The 16,646-nt window shown below is 48.2% G+C and overlaps 1 protein-coding gene across 4 annotated transcripts in view; it reads left to right on the top strand.

Annotated features, from left to right (window-relative positions):
• The window catches only part of KSR2 (kinase suppressor of ras 2), a 414,955-nt gene that overhangs the window by 347,718 nt on the left and 50,591 nt on the right, over nt 1–16,646 (top strand). For all 4 annotated transcript variants that reach the window (XM_021073978.2, XM_084994175.1, XM_084994177.1 and 1 more), the window contains exons 13-14: nt 1,398–1,446; nt 3,480–3,847. In XM_021073978.2, the coding sequence (XP_020929637.1) occupies nt 1,398–1,446; nt 3,480–3,847 (417 nt within the window). The remainder of the gene's footprint in view (nt 1–1,397; nt 1,447–3,479; nt 3,848–16,646) is intronic.

Consider the following 16,646-nt stretch of genomic DNA (forward strand, 5'->3'; position numbering starts at 1 on the left):
TGTCTTCCCAAGCTGTACTAGAAAGTATTGGTTAATATGATGACAAATGCTACTTCTCTCTCCTTCTTTAAGTTCTTATAATCTTTCAGACTCCCTCCAGCAAGTGGATTGATTGACTCTGTCTGCAGGGTCAGCAGCTTCCTGGGTGAGGTCTGAGGGTTGTGATGGGGGAGCCCCCCCAAATGAGGAGATAGGTGGGGGGAATCCACTAAACTTCCACTGGGGAAATAGGAAGGGGGTGTGGTAGCCAGTGTGATGCCTTCCGCCCACCAGTGCCAGCTTACCGTGAGCACATACACATCCTCTACTCTAGAACCCACTCCCTGCCAGATTCTTTAACAACACAGCAGCCCCACATTTCTGTCACATCCCATGTGCTCCAGTACGCCCACACATCCCCAGTACATCCCCAATGACACCGTCAACAGCAGCACCCCCCTCAGCTTCCCCAGTGTGTACACTCAACCCACGTGCACATAGACAACCCCTGCACAGAATGCATCCCATAATACCCACACAGTCCTCGATTCTTAGCCTCACATCATGCCCCAGCTCCCAGAAAAAGCACGTTCCGCTACTCAGAACACAACTGCAGCTCAGGAGCTCATGAATGCATGAGACACACACACACACACACACACACACACACACACACACACACACGCCATTGTCTTCCAGTCCAGTCCTATCTCCCTTCCTCCCCGTCATTCTCATCCCACACACCTCTGTTGAATGTAATTGGCAAGGTCCAACTCAAAACACCGTGAACTTTCCAAGATATCCAGTAACCCTCTGTCCTGTGAATTTCCATCACCTTCCATTGATTCAATTCATACCTAACTTTCGACCTTGTCACTTGTAGCCTTTCTGCACACCAGTAGTAGTATAAATATTCCTTCAATTCAGGAGCCATGTCAGCTTCAACTTTGTATTCCTTGCAGTGTCTGGCACTGTTCCTGGCACATAATTCTGTTCGAATGAATGGATGGATGAGTGAGTGAACGAGCGAACAAATGAACACTAGGATCCTTCCCAAAGATTCAGAACTGTAGTGATCTGATTAATTCTTTCCTAGGGAACACCTAAAGCTCTGAGTACCCTGCCACCTGTGGCATTTAAGCCAGTTTATAAGGAAGCTGCTAGATTGATGGAAACGAAAGCAACAAAGAAAACCAAGCCCTGAGCAGACCAGAAAATCTATTTAAAATGATGTCCTTGCACACTGTTCCTTGGTGGCGAGGTTATGGGTTATTTTAGACACACACATTGAAGTAAAATTGGAGAGAAAGGCTTGATGGTGAAGACTTCTCATTTTAAGGCATTTCACATGTGAATCAAGTCAATACATAGACCCACATTTTCACCTGAGGGTCACATTTATTTTTCTTTCTTTAAAGCTTGGAAGGAAATCCATTACTTCAAATTGAAGTGGAGCCAACATCAGAGGTGAGAACGGACAGCTGTGAAGCACCTTGGCAAAGGCAGTTGCTGTCTTTAATGACGCAGAGGGCGGGCTGTGGGTGCAGGGGCCCTGTTTGCTGGATGTTCTAACTCCAGGACGACTAACGAGCCGTGGGGAGGGGCCCCTCCCGGCACCCAGCCTAATGGGCCGTTATATGGCGTGCATCACGGAAAAGCTAGTTGTGCGGAAGTTGGCAAGTGATTTGCATTCTTAGTTGAAAATTCAGCTCAGGGCTGGGTGAGTACCCAGGGGGATGCGCCCCACTGCTTTCCAAAGAAGACATGGGAGGAGGAGATGGAGCCTCAGGAACATGGGTGTGGTGGGGTGTTGAGAATGTTCTGGGGCTTCTTCCCACCTGCCAGAGCTGCTGGAGGAGCCAGGACACCTGAATGGAAGGGAATGGAGTCAGGGTTTACAGAGAAAATACTGTCCTTTTCTGGAACTATTGCGGTAGTTGGAAAACGATCCTGAAAAATAGTTATCTTTCCTGTGTCCTTTCCCCCGAGTGTGCTGCTGGGGACAGCTTGCTCAGGTTTGGGGTCAGACAGACCTACACATAGACGAGCAGTCACCTTCTCAGACCGTCTCGTCAGGCTCCGAGCCCCTGAAGATCCTGCCTGGCTTAGACCCCTGGCTTCTTCCCTATTTCAGCAAAAGAACGCAAGAGGCAGGGCCCCCCAGCCCCAGGCACCCCCAGGCACCCTGCTGAGATGGCAGGTTCCTAGACCCTGAGTGTCTTTTGTGGTGGTCACGTCCGAGTGAACCCGAGTCATGTGGGCATGCAGGATCAAAATGCAGAGTCCTGGCCCTGGCCTGTTGTTCTGATTCAGAAAAGCTGGGTGGGGCCTAGGAAGCTGCATTTTCTCAGCCATCCCAGAGGATGTTTCACACAGGTGGTCAGGTCTGTGCAAAGAACTCGATAAATCTCCGCCTCATGGAAAAGCTCGCCCCGCTTCACGGGGGCAGATGTCATTAGCCTTCCTTTATGATGAGGAAAGGAAGGCTCAGAGAAGCGAAGTGATTTGCTCAAGGTCACACAGCCACCAGATTCCAGCTCATTTGGTCCGACCGTTAAGATCATTCTGTCAGCCTCTCATTCTTGTATCCCCAGCCCTCTAGCTACACAGGAACCCCAGGCCTCTGGCCAGAATGAGTAGCTCTGACATCTCCCTGTTTCTGCCTCATCAATTCCAAATTCCTGAGAAAGCCAAGGCCCTCCATGTTGAGAATTGCCATGTGGTATATGCAGGTGTGGGATGTACTCGTATGTCAGCCTGTCGTCTTTCTTGCTCCCACGTAAATAACCAGGCAAGTTGAAACATCATGATAAGAAGTTCCTGTTGTGGCTCAGCAGGTTAGGAACCCGACTAGTATCCATGAGGATGTGGGTTCCATCCCTGGCCTCGCTCAGTGAGTTAAGGATCTGGCATTGCCGTGAGCTGCGGTAAAGGTCAAGGATGCAGCTTGGATCTGGCATTGCCATGGCTGTGGTAATAGTTGGCAGCTAAGGCTCCAATTTGACCCCTAGCCTGGCAACTTCATATGTCACGGGTGCAGCCCTAAAAATAAAAAAGACAAAAAAAATTTTTTTAGAAAAACCCATCATGATAGAATAGGAGGGCCTCGGATATTAGGAGTTGAGAGACTTGAACCGTAACCCTAGCTCTGTCCAGCTGCCCAACCTAGCGTGAGGCACTTCCCATGGCGACTGGCCGTCCCCATTGCCCCGTGTCCCAAGTGTGGGACTTTCAGTGCCCCAACCAGCAAAGTCTGAGGGAAGCAGCATGGGCAGGCCCCCAGCCATTCTCCTCTCTGAGCCTCAGCCTCCCCTTAGCACAGGAGAGAGGGATTGCCATCACTCCCATTCAGCTCCTTCACTGTAGTGGATTCTAGACAAGAGGCACCTGGGCAGATAGGTGCGTATGCACCAGCTGAAAAGGCACAGTGGGGCTCAGCGGGAGCTGGTGAGAAGGTGGGGCAGTGGCAGGAACTGACCCCTCTTCCTCTCTGGCCACAGAACGAAGAGGGCCATGATGAAGCCGAGGAGTCGGAGGATGACTTTGAGGAGATGAACCTGTCCCTCCTCTCGGCCCGGAGCTTCCCACGCAAGGCCAGCCAGACCAGCATCTTCCTGCAGGAGTGGGACATCCCCTTCGAGCAGCTGGAGATCGGCGAGCTCATTGGAAAGGGCCGCTTCGGGCAGGTGTATCACGGCCGCTGGCACGGTGAGGTGGCCATCCGGCTGATTGACATCGAGAGGGATAATGAAGAGCAGCTGAAGGCCTTCAAGCGGGAGGTCATGGCCTACAGGCAGACACGGCACGAGAACGTGGTGCTCTTCATGGGTGCCTGCATGAGCCCGCCCCACCTGGCCATCATCACCAGGTCAGTCCCACCCGGGCTCCCAGCCCAAGGATCTCCCGAAGCCCTGCTTCTGGCAGAGTTGAGAAATGGCAGTTCTGGTAGATTCAGCATTCTGGTGAACAAAGAGCCTCTGGCTTTATCAATCACAGTTTATATATATATTTTTTTCTTTCTCTGGCCATATCCACAACATATGGAAGTTCCCAGGATACGGGTCAAATCAGAGCTGCATCTGCAGGCATATGCCACAGCCACAGCAGTGCAGGATCCAAGTTGTGTCCGTGCCCTATGCTAAAGCTTGTGGTAGCAACACTGGATCCCTAACCCACTGAGTGAGGCCAGGGCTTGAACCCGCATCCTCACAGGGACAATGCCATATCCTTAACCTGCTGAGCCACGGTGGGAATTCCACAACTTAAATGGTTTTAAAATTTGGGATTCCAGGAGTTCCCTTGTGGCACAGCAGGCTAAGGATTGGATGTTGTCAGTGCAGCAGCTGGAGTCTCTGCTGTGATGTAGGTTCAGACCCTGGCCTGGGATCTTCCACATGCAGTGGGCATGGCCAAAAAACAAACAAACAAACAGCACAAAAGATTTAAGAATCAAGAAAGGCTATTTTATTTTTTTTGGTCTTTTGTCTCTTTAGGGCCGCACCTTTGGCATGTGGAAGTTCCCAGGCTAGGGGTTGAATCAGAGCTGCAGCTGCCAGCCTACACCACAGCCACAGCAATGCAGGTTCAGAGCCATGTCTGTGACCTACACCACAGCTCAGGGCAACGCCAGATCCTTAACACACTGAGCGAGGCCAGGGATGGAAATTGTGTCCTCATGGATGCTAGTCAGATTCGTTTCTGCTGAGCCACAATGGGAACTCCCAGAAAATACTATTAATGCTAGCTTTGGCAGCATAATGCCTTGGAGCAAGCACCATGTGCGACGTCAGAAAAGTTGGTTCTGAACCGCCCCCCTGCCCCGTGCTTCTTATTTATGAACAGCATCTCTGAGATTCACTTTCTCCAAAAGGGCTCAATATTTTTGGCTTTGCGGGCTGTACAGTGTCTACAGCAACTGCTCAACTCTGCCACTGTCTAGTGAAACTCAGACAAGATGCAAATGGGTCTATGTGGCTGTGTACCAATAAAACTTTATTCACACAACCAGGTGATGGGCTGGGTTTGGCCCACAGACCCTAGTTTGTTGGCTCCTGGACTTACATTCTGATGACTTATTCTGGCTTTCATTAAAACAGAAGAGCTCATTTGTAGGGCTCTGTCATTGTTTTTTAAATATCCAGGACCCATGGTCTGTAGCTGCACAAAAAGGGTAGTTAACAGAGAATGGACATTAAAAAAATGTCAACTGATAAGAACTTTCTTGGACCTGCTCTCTCTAACCTCACCCAGTAATGTAAGCACTGGAAAAAAGAGCTTTGGTTTCCATTGAACAGTTATGGAACAATCCTTTGGTGTGTTTTTAAACTCTGGCCTTTGCTCCCCTGTTGCACTAGGACTGGCCACAACAGCACTGTCCGTAGTCTGGCCTGTGATGCCAGGGGTCAGTGAGGAGCCTTATTCTTATTCTCAACCCGGGCATCCAGCTCCCAGATACACAGCCTGGCATCTTGGCAGGTACTGTAGTGGGAGCTATGGGCTCAGGAAAGAGCTGGTATGTCTTTGATCTGTTCCCTTTTGACCCATAGAAAATCCTCTTTGAGTCCATTTATTAGACCTTGGTGATCGGTGTGTTATTGTCTGTCACCATCAATTATGCAGTTGGTGGGTTGACTGAACCCATGTGTCAAATGGTAAGTGCTTGCAAAGGATGGGAGATCTGGGGATGGCCCTTCAACTCTCCTTAAACCAGGGTGAAAATTGGTGGTTCTCAGCTCTACACAGGACTGGAAGTGGCTCTCAAATAATCAGCCCAGATCCTATTCAGGACTGTTCTGATTAGGCGAGTGTATCAGTAAGCTTTTGGTGAGTAACAAACTATCCCCAAACTTCATAGTTTCTCTCTAGCCTGCCAACAGTTCTTCTGAGCTAAGCCAAGTTCATTACCCTGGGTTCTTGGATGTGCCTTTCATTCCTCAACAGGCTAGCTTGGGATCATCCCCATGGTGGTCTCTGGGTTCCAAGTGCAGCAAGGCAGCAAGAGGTCAAGCCCTGATGGACAAGTGCCTTTCACATCGCTGTATTACATTGGCTTATGTCCATTGGCCAAAGCAGGTCACGTGGCCAAGCTCCATCGAAGGCCTGGACAATAGACTCCACCTCTGGATGAGAGGATTTGCAGTGCCATGTTGTAAGGATGTGATGCAGGGAGATGGACAGTCTGTGGCAGTTTTTACAACCTCCCACTGCAAGCAAGACCCTTAGCTCCCTTTTCTTTTCCCTTTCTAGTATGTATCATCTATATTAGCAGGCTGTCAACAGCCCTTCACTTAGGGTGCACACAACTGTTTGAAGGGTGGTCTTCCCCCCACCACTGGCCTTCTGCCTATGATGCCCACCAGTCTGTTACCCCAGCTTTCCTTCTGGTCAGCTCCTCACCCTCTGGCATGCTAACCCCTATTTTTCAAATCCACAAATTAAAAATTTGAATTCTATCATCTCTTCTCCCTGGCCTGGCCCATCTAAGGACCTCCCGGCCTCTGACTTATTCAGGGGTATCAGTGGAACCCCACTACCCAAACCTCCCTCCCCACTTTTCCAAAGGCTGGCTAATTGGAAATGGATGGATTCAGTTAGCAACCATCCTTGAAAAAAGAGTGGTCATTATGAAAATGTGTCACTCCCCCTGCAAGCCAGCTGCATTGGCGGCCCCTTTTCTATTATATACAAAATTCTGAGTCCCCCTCCCCAAGCACCATAACTGCCTGCAGATTTCACAAATAGCACTGCCTTTTCCTGGCACCGCGATAAAGACTCCACAGCTTTGGGACATGTAATTGGTCTCTGAAGTGTTTTGGTATTTTGTTTGAAGAAGCCAGATGAGCCCCAAAGAAGTGGCACTTATCCCATATTATCGTGTCATTATATATTTGTCTTAGGGAGGGGTTGGGTGCCCTCCTCTCTCCCATTCAGCACCAGCCACTTGTTGGCCACCCAGGTTTCTTATCTGAACGTTCAGTTTGAAACCAAATATTTGAGTAATTTGATTAATCACTCGCATTCGTGCAATTGGCTGGCAAAGGTTGATGGTTGGATGGTAGCCAACCAAATGGAACGGTTTCTGGACCCTAGATTTATTTTACAGGGAACATAAGACCAGATAATTACCTGGCATATTCCGGATAAATTCACAATGGCATGTTCTAGCCAATTACTTAGTAATTATCATTGAAGTTAACAAGTATTTCTAAGATTAGCTTCCCCATAATGTGATGTGTATGGCCCTTGGGGAATGAGTAATAACCAACTAGTTACCCAATTGCTAGATCCACAAATGCAATTAGCAGCAAGATTGCTAAATCATTTCATGATTGGGTCATTATGAGACTATTGCACAGCTATCGACAGTCTGCACAATCGCTCATTTTTTAAAACTCCGGATGGAATTTGAAAGCCAATAAAGAGAGAGTTGAATGAAAAGCATCTCTTGCCCTTCTGCCTTGCAGCAGAGTTCCTTAGACCTCAGTTTCCCCATCTGTGAAATGAGGAGGTAGAAACAGATGTTTGTTGCAGGGTCCTTCCAACTCTAGCAAAATTCTTTGGTCCTCTGTGAATGGGCAGTTTCAGAAGCAGCCTGGAACAGCTCTGGAGCAGTGCTTCCCAAAATATGGTCCACCAGCACCTTCTGCATCAGAGCCACCAAAGGGAGGAAGGTGGTAAATGCAGACTCCTAGGTGCTACCTCCGTTAGCTTCCTAGGGCTGTTGGGACAAATTGCCACAAACTTCATGCCTCATGATGCCACACATTCATTCTCTTATAGTTCTGGATGTCAGAAGTCTGGTGTAGGTCTCTCTAGGCTAAATGAAGGCAGGGCTGAAGTCAGAAGTCTGGTGTAGGTCTCTCTAGGCTAAATGAAGGCAGGGCTGCTTTCTTCTCTGGAGGCTCTTGAGGAGAATCTGTTTCCTCACCTTTCCCAGCTCCTAGAGCTGCATCCCTCAAAGTCCTTGGCTTGTGGCCCCTTCCTCCATCTTCAAAGCCAGCATCACGGCATCTTCCATCATCACTGGTTGCATCTCCATCTTATAAAGTCTCTTGTGATGACATGTGCAACCCACCCAGATGATCCAAGATCATCTCCAGTTTCAAGATGCTCATGCACACTGTGGTCTGTGGAGTGACTGGCCAACAGGGACCTGCTGTAGAGCACAGGGAATGCTACTTAATATTCTGTGATGCTTTTCCAGGAAAAGAATCTGGAAAAGAATGGATATGTGTACCTGGATAACTGAATCACTTCGCTGTACAGCAGAAATGATCACAATATTGTAAATCAACTCTACTTCAATACAACTTTAAAAAATGAAAACACAACAGAAATCAAGATGCTAAACTTAATGACATCTGCAAAGTCCCTATTGCCATATAAAGTAACAGTCACAGTTTCTATCAATTAGGAGCTGAATATTTTTAGGGGCCATTTTTCGGTCTACCACATTACCCTCAATCTGTGAATCAAGTCTCTTTGTCTGTCAGTGAAGCCTTTTCAACCAGGCTTCCCAACCCATTCTAATACAACAAATATTTGGGAACCCTTCCCTAGAGAATATCACCATGGAGTACTATGATGTGCCCAGCATTGATGCCAGATGTGTCCTGCTAGCACAAAGGGAAATGGAAACAGGGAAGTTTTCCCAGGAAAATAGACGAGGCAGAATTACAAAGTATTGGGATCTCAATGGGAGAAAATTTGTTATTTATCTGGTGACAGGCGTATGGGCCAACCAACCTTAGTTCGGTGCCGTGGAGACAAAGACAAAGCAAAACCCTGAAGTTGATGTCTCCAAGAAGGCTTCCCTGGAGGAGCCTGATCCTGCTGAACCCATCCCAGCCGTAGTACAGCTGCGGAAACTGAGACCAGGAGAGGAGAGAGGGCCAGGACAGGAGCACAGATCTCCATCATGGGTACACCTATTCCTCTGACAGCTTGAAAACCCCATCATTCAGTGCTTCCTCATCCATCCATCCATCCACCCACCCAACAGATATTTAGTAAACACTGACTAAATGCCAGGCTTTTGCTGGTTGCTAGGGGACTGTGGTGAGCAAGTCAGACATGGACCCAGTTCAGAGTGCTGTCATTTTAGCAGGGGAGACAGAGCAGTACTATAGACATAATGAGATAAGTAGGTCCCAGGGTTTTGAAGGAAAAAAAGAAGAGATATACTATAGAAGGATTGGGTGTTGGGGCTATTTTAAGGGTGTGGGGGTCCAGGCAACATCTCTGAAGAAGGGATATTTGAGCAGGGACCTGAATGCTAGGAGGCAGCTTTGCAAACGTGGGGGCAGGACATACCCAGCAGAGGAAACCGCAGATGCAAAGGTCTGGGGATAGAAATGAGCCGGGAGGGTTTGAGGACCAGAAAGAAGACTGTGGTCCAGAGCATGGTGGGTGAGGGTAAGAAGGTAGACAATGAAGGTAGAAGTTGGCAGGAGCCAGGCTGGGGAGAGGAGGGGCTCTCAAGCTTGGGGGTGGAGAGGTGCTTTTAAAGGAATACCATACCTACCCCAGTCTCTCAACCGGGTGCTGTGACATTTGGGGCTGGATTCTTCATTTATGGGCCCATCCTGAACTTTGTAGGATGTTTACGGCTTTCCTGCGCCCAGCCTACTAGACACCAGTAGTACCAGGTCTCTAGCTGTGATCACCAGAAGGTCTTCAGGTATTGCCAGGTCCCCTGGGGCAAAGTTACCCCAGTTAAGAACTATTGCCCTAGTGTCTTTAACTTAATTAGTCTGGATGGGGCTCGGACCTCAGTACCAAACCCACCCACACGACTCTCTCTGGCAGCTCTGTTGTAGGACCTAAAAGCCTGATGAGAGGTCTGGATTTTATGTGAAGGGCTGCAGGCAGGGGCAGCATCTCATGCCTTTGAGGGCAAAAATAGGGAAATTTCCAAAATGAAGGCCCAAGGGGAGTATTTTGACAGCTGCAGAGGCAACAACACTTTTAGGAAGTGTCCATTTATCTGCCTTAACTTCCCAACATGATCAAAGAGCTGATGGCTTCAGCAGCCTCAGCCTCCTCTCCTCCAGCCCAGCCCCCTGGTCTGTGCTGTGAAGACCACCCTACTGAGGTTGCTGTTTTCACAGTGGACAAGGGCCTGCACCAGTGGAGGGGAAGCTGCAGTTCCACCCTTGTCGCCACCAAGGATGAGGCTCGGGAGGGAGAAGCTGCATCATTCTTTCCAGAAAAGTTGATGGTGATGTTCCCATTTCCTCCTCAGCATCTGTTCCACCTCCCTCAGGCCAGGAGGACATGGCAGAGACTGTGGTTCTGGCACATGCTTCCTTTTCATGCAGCTGAAGGGGGCACAGCTGATCCTCATTGTTGAAACTATTTCCCTCATGTTGAAACTATTTCCCTGATGGAGGGGCATTTATTTAATGTCAGTAAATGCAGACCCCTCCCTAAATAACCCCCCACAAGCAACAGATTCCATCAGCCTTCAGCAAGTGCTTCATTTCAGGCCAGGTGACAGTCTCCCGATTATCACTGTGTGCCCATTTAATGGATGGGAAAACTGAGGTCGATGATTGGCTCTAGATTATCACTGTGCGCATTTTACAGATGGGAAAACTGAGCCCAATGAGTCCAAAGGAGCCCTGCCTAGGTCATAGAACACAGATAACTGGCAGAATCTGGAATTGAGTGAATGTCCATCTGAACATTAGTCTAGCGTGTTCCTTCTTTGCTGGGGCTGCCTTGGCCTGGTGGAGGGGGCTGGGCTCAAATTGTGAGCAATAGCCTATTGGGGGAGTTGGCCTCCTTGAATTTTATCCAAATCAGCTGGAGCACTTGGTAACATACAAGATCCAGGCCCCATCTCACGCCAACAAGGCAAGGCCCCTGACATTTTTATTAGGTTCTAGAGGATTTGGTAACCACAGTTGAGTACCACTCTCTTACTAAACTGAGTTTCATTTTTTTAGAGCTTTAATTCTCTATTTATGTGTTTCTGAAATGCCCTGTAAATTCCAGTGGGGCCAGTGCACAAGTGTGGTGCTGTCTCTCTCTCTCAAACACACACCCACACCTTCCATATACACCCTAAGTGATACACCAACTCTCTCCTTTCTCTCTGTCATTTTTGTCCTCTCTCCCACACACCCTCTCTCATTCATACAAACACATGCTTTCTTATCCTCTTTCCCTGCAAAAGACTCATTTAATTAATATAGCAGCTCACAAAGGTTGGGGAGCCCAGAAATTCCTACCCCTCAAACGATTATCTAGAATCCCCAAGTTCTTTAAATCCATGTTTCATAGCGTGGACCTCTGACTAGCATCACCTGCACCCCTAATGAGCATCACCTGGGAACTTGTTAAAAATGCAAATGATTGTCCCCTCCCCACCAATCAGAGGTTAGGGGAGTGGGCCCAACTATTAGTGGTTTAAGAAGCCTCCCCAGAAGGTTCTGATGTGCGCTCAAGCTCTGACCGCTGCTTTGAAGAAACCTGTTTCTGTTTCCTATGCTGAGTGGGCAGAAATTCTACTGCCTAGAGCTTCCTGCACAACCCGAAACCTCCTTGCCCCTCACTCAATGATCCTTCCAGGTGCCACTAAGAGGTAAGCTGCTGAGTCCAAAATGAGTAAGGCTCTAGAATGTCCCAGTGTGAGAACCCACAGGGGCCTGAGAGTCATCTCTTTAGCTTCAGTGCTCATGTGAGTTCAGTAAGGTGCCTTCACATTTACTGGCCCCGGCTGAGTGCCAGCTTGCACGCTGGGCGCTCAGAACATGGTTCCTAGGGTTTATGCAAAGACTTTACTTGCTAGTAGTAAAGACAGACAATAACAAGTTAAACAATTAAGAGAATTAAAGTATTGTGTTAAGTGCTCTGAAAACCACAAAGGGGGGCTGATCAGGGTGACTGGTGTGCTACTTGAAGAGGGGCTCAGAAGAGGTGTCTTGGGGAGGGGGTGACACTTGAGCTGAGACCTAATGATGATGAGGAGAGGCAAAGAAAGTAGTCTGGGTAGGGGTACGGCAGATGCAAAGGCCCTGAGGTTGTTACAGAACCACATTTGGGTCCTCTTGCCTGTGCACAATTAATATACTGACACCAGGTTATGGTGAAGGAAGGTACAGTGTGTTTTGCAGGGCACCAGGCAAGGACTGTGGCCCAACTCTCTGATGGCTCTCAGGGAACCATTTCTAAAGACAGGTGACAGCGGGGGCTTCTGGCATGCATGATCAGCCTAGGGACGTTCTTCTGATTGGTTGGTGGAGAGGTCATCGGCAGTCCTCGTCTCAACCTTCTGGTTCCAACCAGTCTGGGGTCTAGTGCTTGTGGGCAGGATACAGTTAACTTCCTCCACCTGGTGGGAGTTTTAGTTGCGAGGCAAAACAGCTCAAAGGATTTGGCTCAGAATATTACCTGCAGCGCTTGCGGAGAAACTAAAGGTCTTTGACTTGTTTAATGGCTCAACTATTATTAATTTGTTTTGCTTGACTGTTTTCCTTTGTTTTTGCATTTTCTCACTCTCCAATTAAATATGTTCTTTGAAACTCAGGGAAGGCCTAGGAGGCTGAAGTTTTCCTTAAGCCAGAGGCAAGGGGAGGATGTGTGGGGGGGGTCTGTCTTGGGAAAGCCTCATAGGGTCCTACTCAGTTACAAGCCCCCTTTTCTTTGATACCCCTCAATCTTGAGGGGGAACAGATACAGGACAAGAAAAGGAATGAAGTCTTGTATAGAGAGGTCAATCATGAACTTAGTTTTAGGGGGATTCAGTTTCAAGGTGGGAATGAGGTGGGCACTTTGAGGACTGCCAGCCAGTGCAGTGATGGCAGGGTGGGAGGAAAAGGGGCTGCAGGGCCTCAGAAGGGCAGGTAAAGCCATGGAGTTTAAACCTTACGCACAGGGAAGCCAGAGAAAGCTTTTAAACAGGAGCTGCTCCCACCGCTCTGGGAGTTTCCTGATGGCCTGGCTGCCGCCTCCTTGGACACTGGGCTGGTTGTGTCAAATGTGTCAGAACTCATTTGCTTGAGAGCAGTGATGCCATCGACCAAGCCCAGCCCTGAAGGACACAAGCAGAGGAAAGGGGGCTCTGGGGTGTCCAGGCCGTCAGCCTGGTGTTTCCGCCCGCGTGGAACTCCCAGGAAGATGCTGAATGGTTGCTCTGCATTTGGGAACAAACACAGTGAACCTCCCTGAGATGCTTTTGTGGGGATGGGAGTAGGAGGGATCCAGACATGAGGGGCTTGGGCTGTGTACCTCAGGAATGAGAGGAAAGGAAGGACAGCATTTCTTCACTGTTCTCAGCAAGGTTTCCTCATTTTGTGCATGTCCTCCATCCCCTCACTGGGTGCCCGGGGTTCAAGAAGGGCCCAAGAATGGGCTCTTATCTAACATTCAGGAATGAATTGTGCGAGGAGACACATGTGCTGACAAAGCGAGAGACTTTAGTGGGAAGGGGCACCCGGACCAAGAGCAGGAGGGTGAAGGAACCCAGGAGAACAGCTCTGCCCCGTGGCTCGCAGCCTCTGGTTTTATGGCAATGGGGTTAGTTTCCATGTTGTCTCTGGCCAGTCATCTTGCTCAGCCCATACTTGGTCTGGTCCAGGGTCCTTCCTGGTGGTGCCCACATCTCTCTGCCAAGATGGATTCCAGCACAAAGGATCCTGGGAAGTTGGTCATCTCCTCCCTCCTATTGGCCCCTCCCCAGGTCCTCCTGGTTAGTCTTCAGGGCAGCACCACGTTCCTTAGCAGGGCCTCCTGTTGTGAGACAGTTCATGCACGTGCCTATTACTGTGCCTGGCCAAGGTGGGCTGTTTCAGTCAGTGGTCCCCTAACACAAGTGCAGCTCTGCAGTCGTGTTTCTCATCTTGACTGTATTACCCACATGCACGTGACATCCAGCCAGTACCCGTCTCCGGAGGATGAGGTCGTAATGAAATCCCACGGGGCCTCATTTGCACAGCATTTTAAACCTGGTAAATATTGGGAGCTACTTAATACGTTATTTATTTCCAACTCCAAATCAGCTCCTGTTTTTTATGCCTTCAAATATAATAGCGCCAAGCTGCTATGTTTGACAAACAGAGGACCCTACCTTCTGCTAAGACGGTAATGTGGTGCCGGAATGAGGTCTCTACTTACTTTCTCTGTAACTCTGTCCTTAGGGGCTTTCTGATTTTCTTTTTTCTTCAGGCCAGTTGGATTGTCCTATATATATCATATAAGAGTTGGGGGCCTGAGCACATGAAGATTCCATTCTGCCCCCCACCCCCAGTCATCAAGTGGAATAGGCTTCCTTTTATGTTTCAAAAAGCTGAATTGCTTTCCCGTTATAAAGCACAGCTGAAAAGGTTTTTGTCTGTGGCTGTCTTTAATTGTGCTGGAATGTAAAACACCCCGGGACTTTTGTGAAGGAAGCGCTATAAATGTACTACATTATTATTATTATTATTAGCATCATCTTATGTATATTATACATTCCTGTTAGTAAATTATCATGTGACCAGGAGAGGACTTGTGTGGGTGAAGAGTATGCCAATGGCCACCACTTTTCTCGAATTTCAAAGATTCTACATTGGCACGGGTGACATCTGCCATCACTTAACTTTTGCGTCTTATTACACAAGTGATAACTCATTTGTGGTTGAAAATGCAGATCAGCAAAAAGAAAATGAGATTCACCCAGAATGTCTTCAGCCAGAGAGAATCATATTAACATATTGCTGTATATCCTTCAGGCAGTTTTCCAAGTATACATGTGAATTCACCGTTTGTATTTGTCAGATTAATGGTAGCTGCCATAACAAATAAGCCTGGGAACATTAAGTGGCTTAATACAAGAGAAGTCTATTTCTTGCTCATGTAATAGTCCAAGGTGGGTGCTTCTGGATGGCAGGTGGCTGTTCTCCACACATGGAGGGATTCACGCCTAGCCCCATCTTTGGAGCTGTCTCTAGGGCTCAGAGTCCTTTGCTTCTGGTGGGGGAAGAGGAAAAGCATGGTGAGTCACATCAGAGTTTTCTGTGAACTTAGCCTAGAAGCAGTGACATCACAATTTCATGGGTAGATCTTCTCCCATTGAAGATCGAGTCCTCTACCAATCCTGTTCATGGCTGACTGTTTTCACTAGATGATTTCTATTTAGTCAACATACTTGTTTTGGATTCAAATCTATTATTGACGTTTTCACTCATGTTTGCCTCAGTCTCCTCATCTGTGAAATGGGGATAACATTGATCTCTCTCACAGGGTAGGGATAAGAGATCTTGTATAAAAAGGCTACAGCTGAAGTTCATTGTGGTGCAGAGGGTTAAGAATCTGGCTGCAGCTCAGTTTGCTATGGAGGCATGGGTTCAATCCCCAGCCTGGCACAGTGGGTTAAGGATCCAGTGTTGTTGCAGCTGTGGTATAGGTCACAGCTGTGACTTGGATTTGATCCCTGGCCTGGGAATTTCCATATGCACTGGGTGCAGTCATTAAAAAAAAAAAAAAAAAGGCTATAGCTTAATGCTTCCTATAACTGGAGGTGTTCTATACTTTGTATCTCCTGGTGGCTGTAGTAATGATGATGACAGCAATAATGAAAATGATAGCAGGAGTTAGGAGAAGTAGTGCATTTTCTCTCTGGTGCCAAAGCCTTGGCGCTACAAAGAGAAGATGCTTTGTGTTTATTATAGTAGCAGGGGATGGTTGTGGTTTGACTACTTGGGTTTGTGACCCAGCTCTGCTCCAGGCTTATTACCTTGGCCAAGTGGCTTAACCTCCATAAGCTTCAAGCTGCCCAGGAGGAGATGTTGAGTAGGGGCTGGATATCCTGGTCTAAAGCTCAGATGAAAGGTTGAGGCTGGAAATAACCTTGTGTGAGTCACCTGAGTGGAACTGGTGATTGAAGCTGAGGTCCTCCTGTGTTCTCCCCTGGATGATCCTGGAGGGTCACCCAAGGGCAAAGTCTGGAGCACCCCCAGCACTGGGTGGCCTGGTTAGGAAGGGTCACCCTGCACAAGACACTGAGAAAGAAGCAGGCAAGGCAGTAGAAGCAACCAGAAATGCATAGAGTCAGGCAAAGCCAATTCAAAGCCTCTCCTGCTGCCCAGCTTCCCTGCCTGAGTCCCTATTACATCACTATTTTTCTTAAGATGCTTCTCACTATAAGATAATATTGTGTTCCTCAGTTTGTTTGTGGCCTCTTCCCCTACATTCCCTCCCCGACCTTGGGACAGAAGCCTCAGGAACACAGGATCTCAGCTATTTGACTCACCTCTGTGTCCCCAGCCCCTAAAATATGAGGTCCTCCTTAAATACTCATTGAATGAATAACAGATTCCAAGAATACATTCACACGCATTAGCACAGCCTGCTTCTCAAAGCAAGTATAGCAGCAAACAGTGAATGGTACTATTTCCTTAGCATCACTGCAGAATGAATGGGACATAAATATAGTACAAACCAGTTCGGGGGTGGCTATAGGGTGTGGGAGAATTACTGGTGATGGAAAGGAAAAAAGATGCCAGTAAGGTGATGTAGATGATAAAAGTACAATAAAGAAGCTAAATGGTTTGGGGTTGTTTGCCTCGAGCACTCATTACATATAAGATCCTGGCAATGAAAAGGGGGGGGGAGGGGTACAGTCTCTGCACCTGTGGTGCTTAGAGGCAGACAGGTAACTGGATGATTCTCAAACAGTGTCCTTA

The sequence above is a fragment of the Sus scrofa genome, chromosome 14 (genome assembly GCF_054392235.1).
Source record: "Sus scrofa isolate SSC_HxYL_T2T_F1_AM1 chromosome 14, Sscrofa_HxYL_maternal_Yorkshire_Landrace_v2.0, whole genome shotgun sequence".
NCBI lineage: Eukaryota > Metazoa > Chordata > Mammalia > Artiodactyla > Suidae > Sus > Sus scrofa.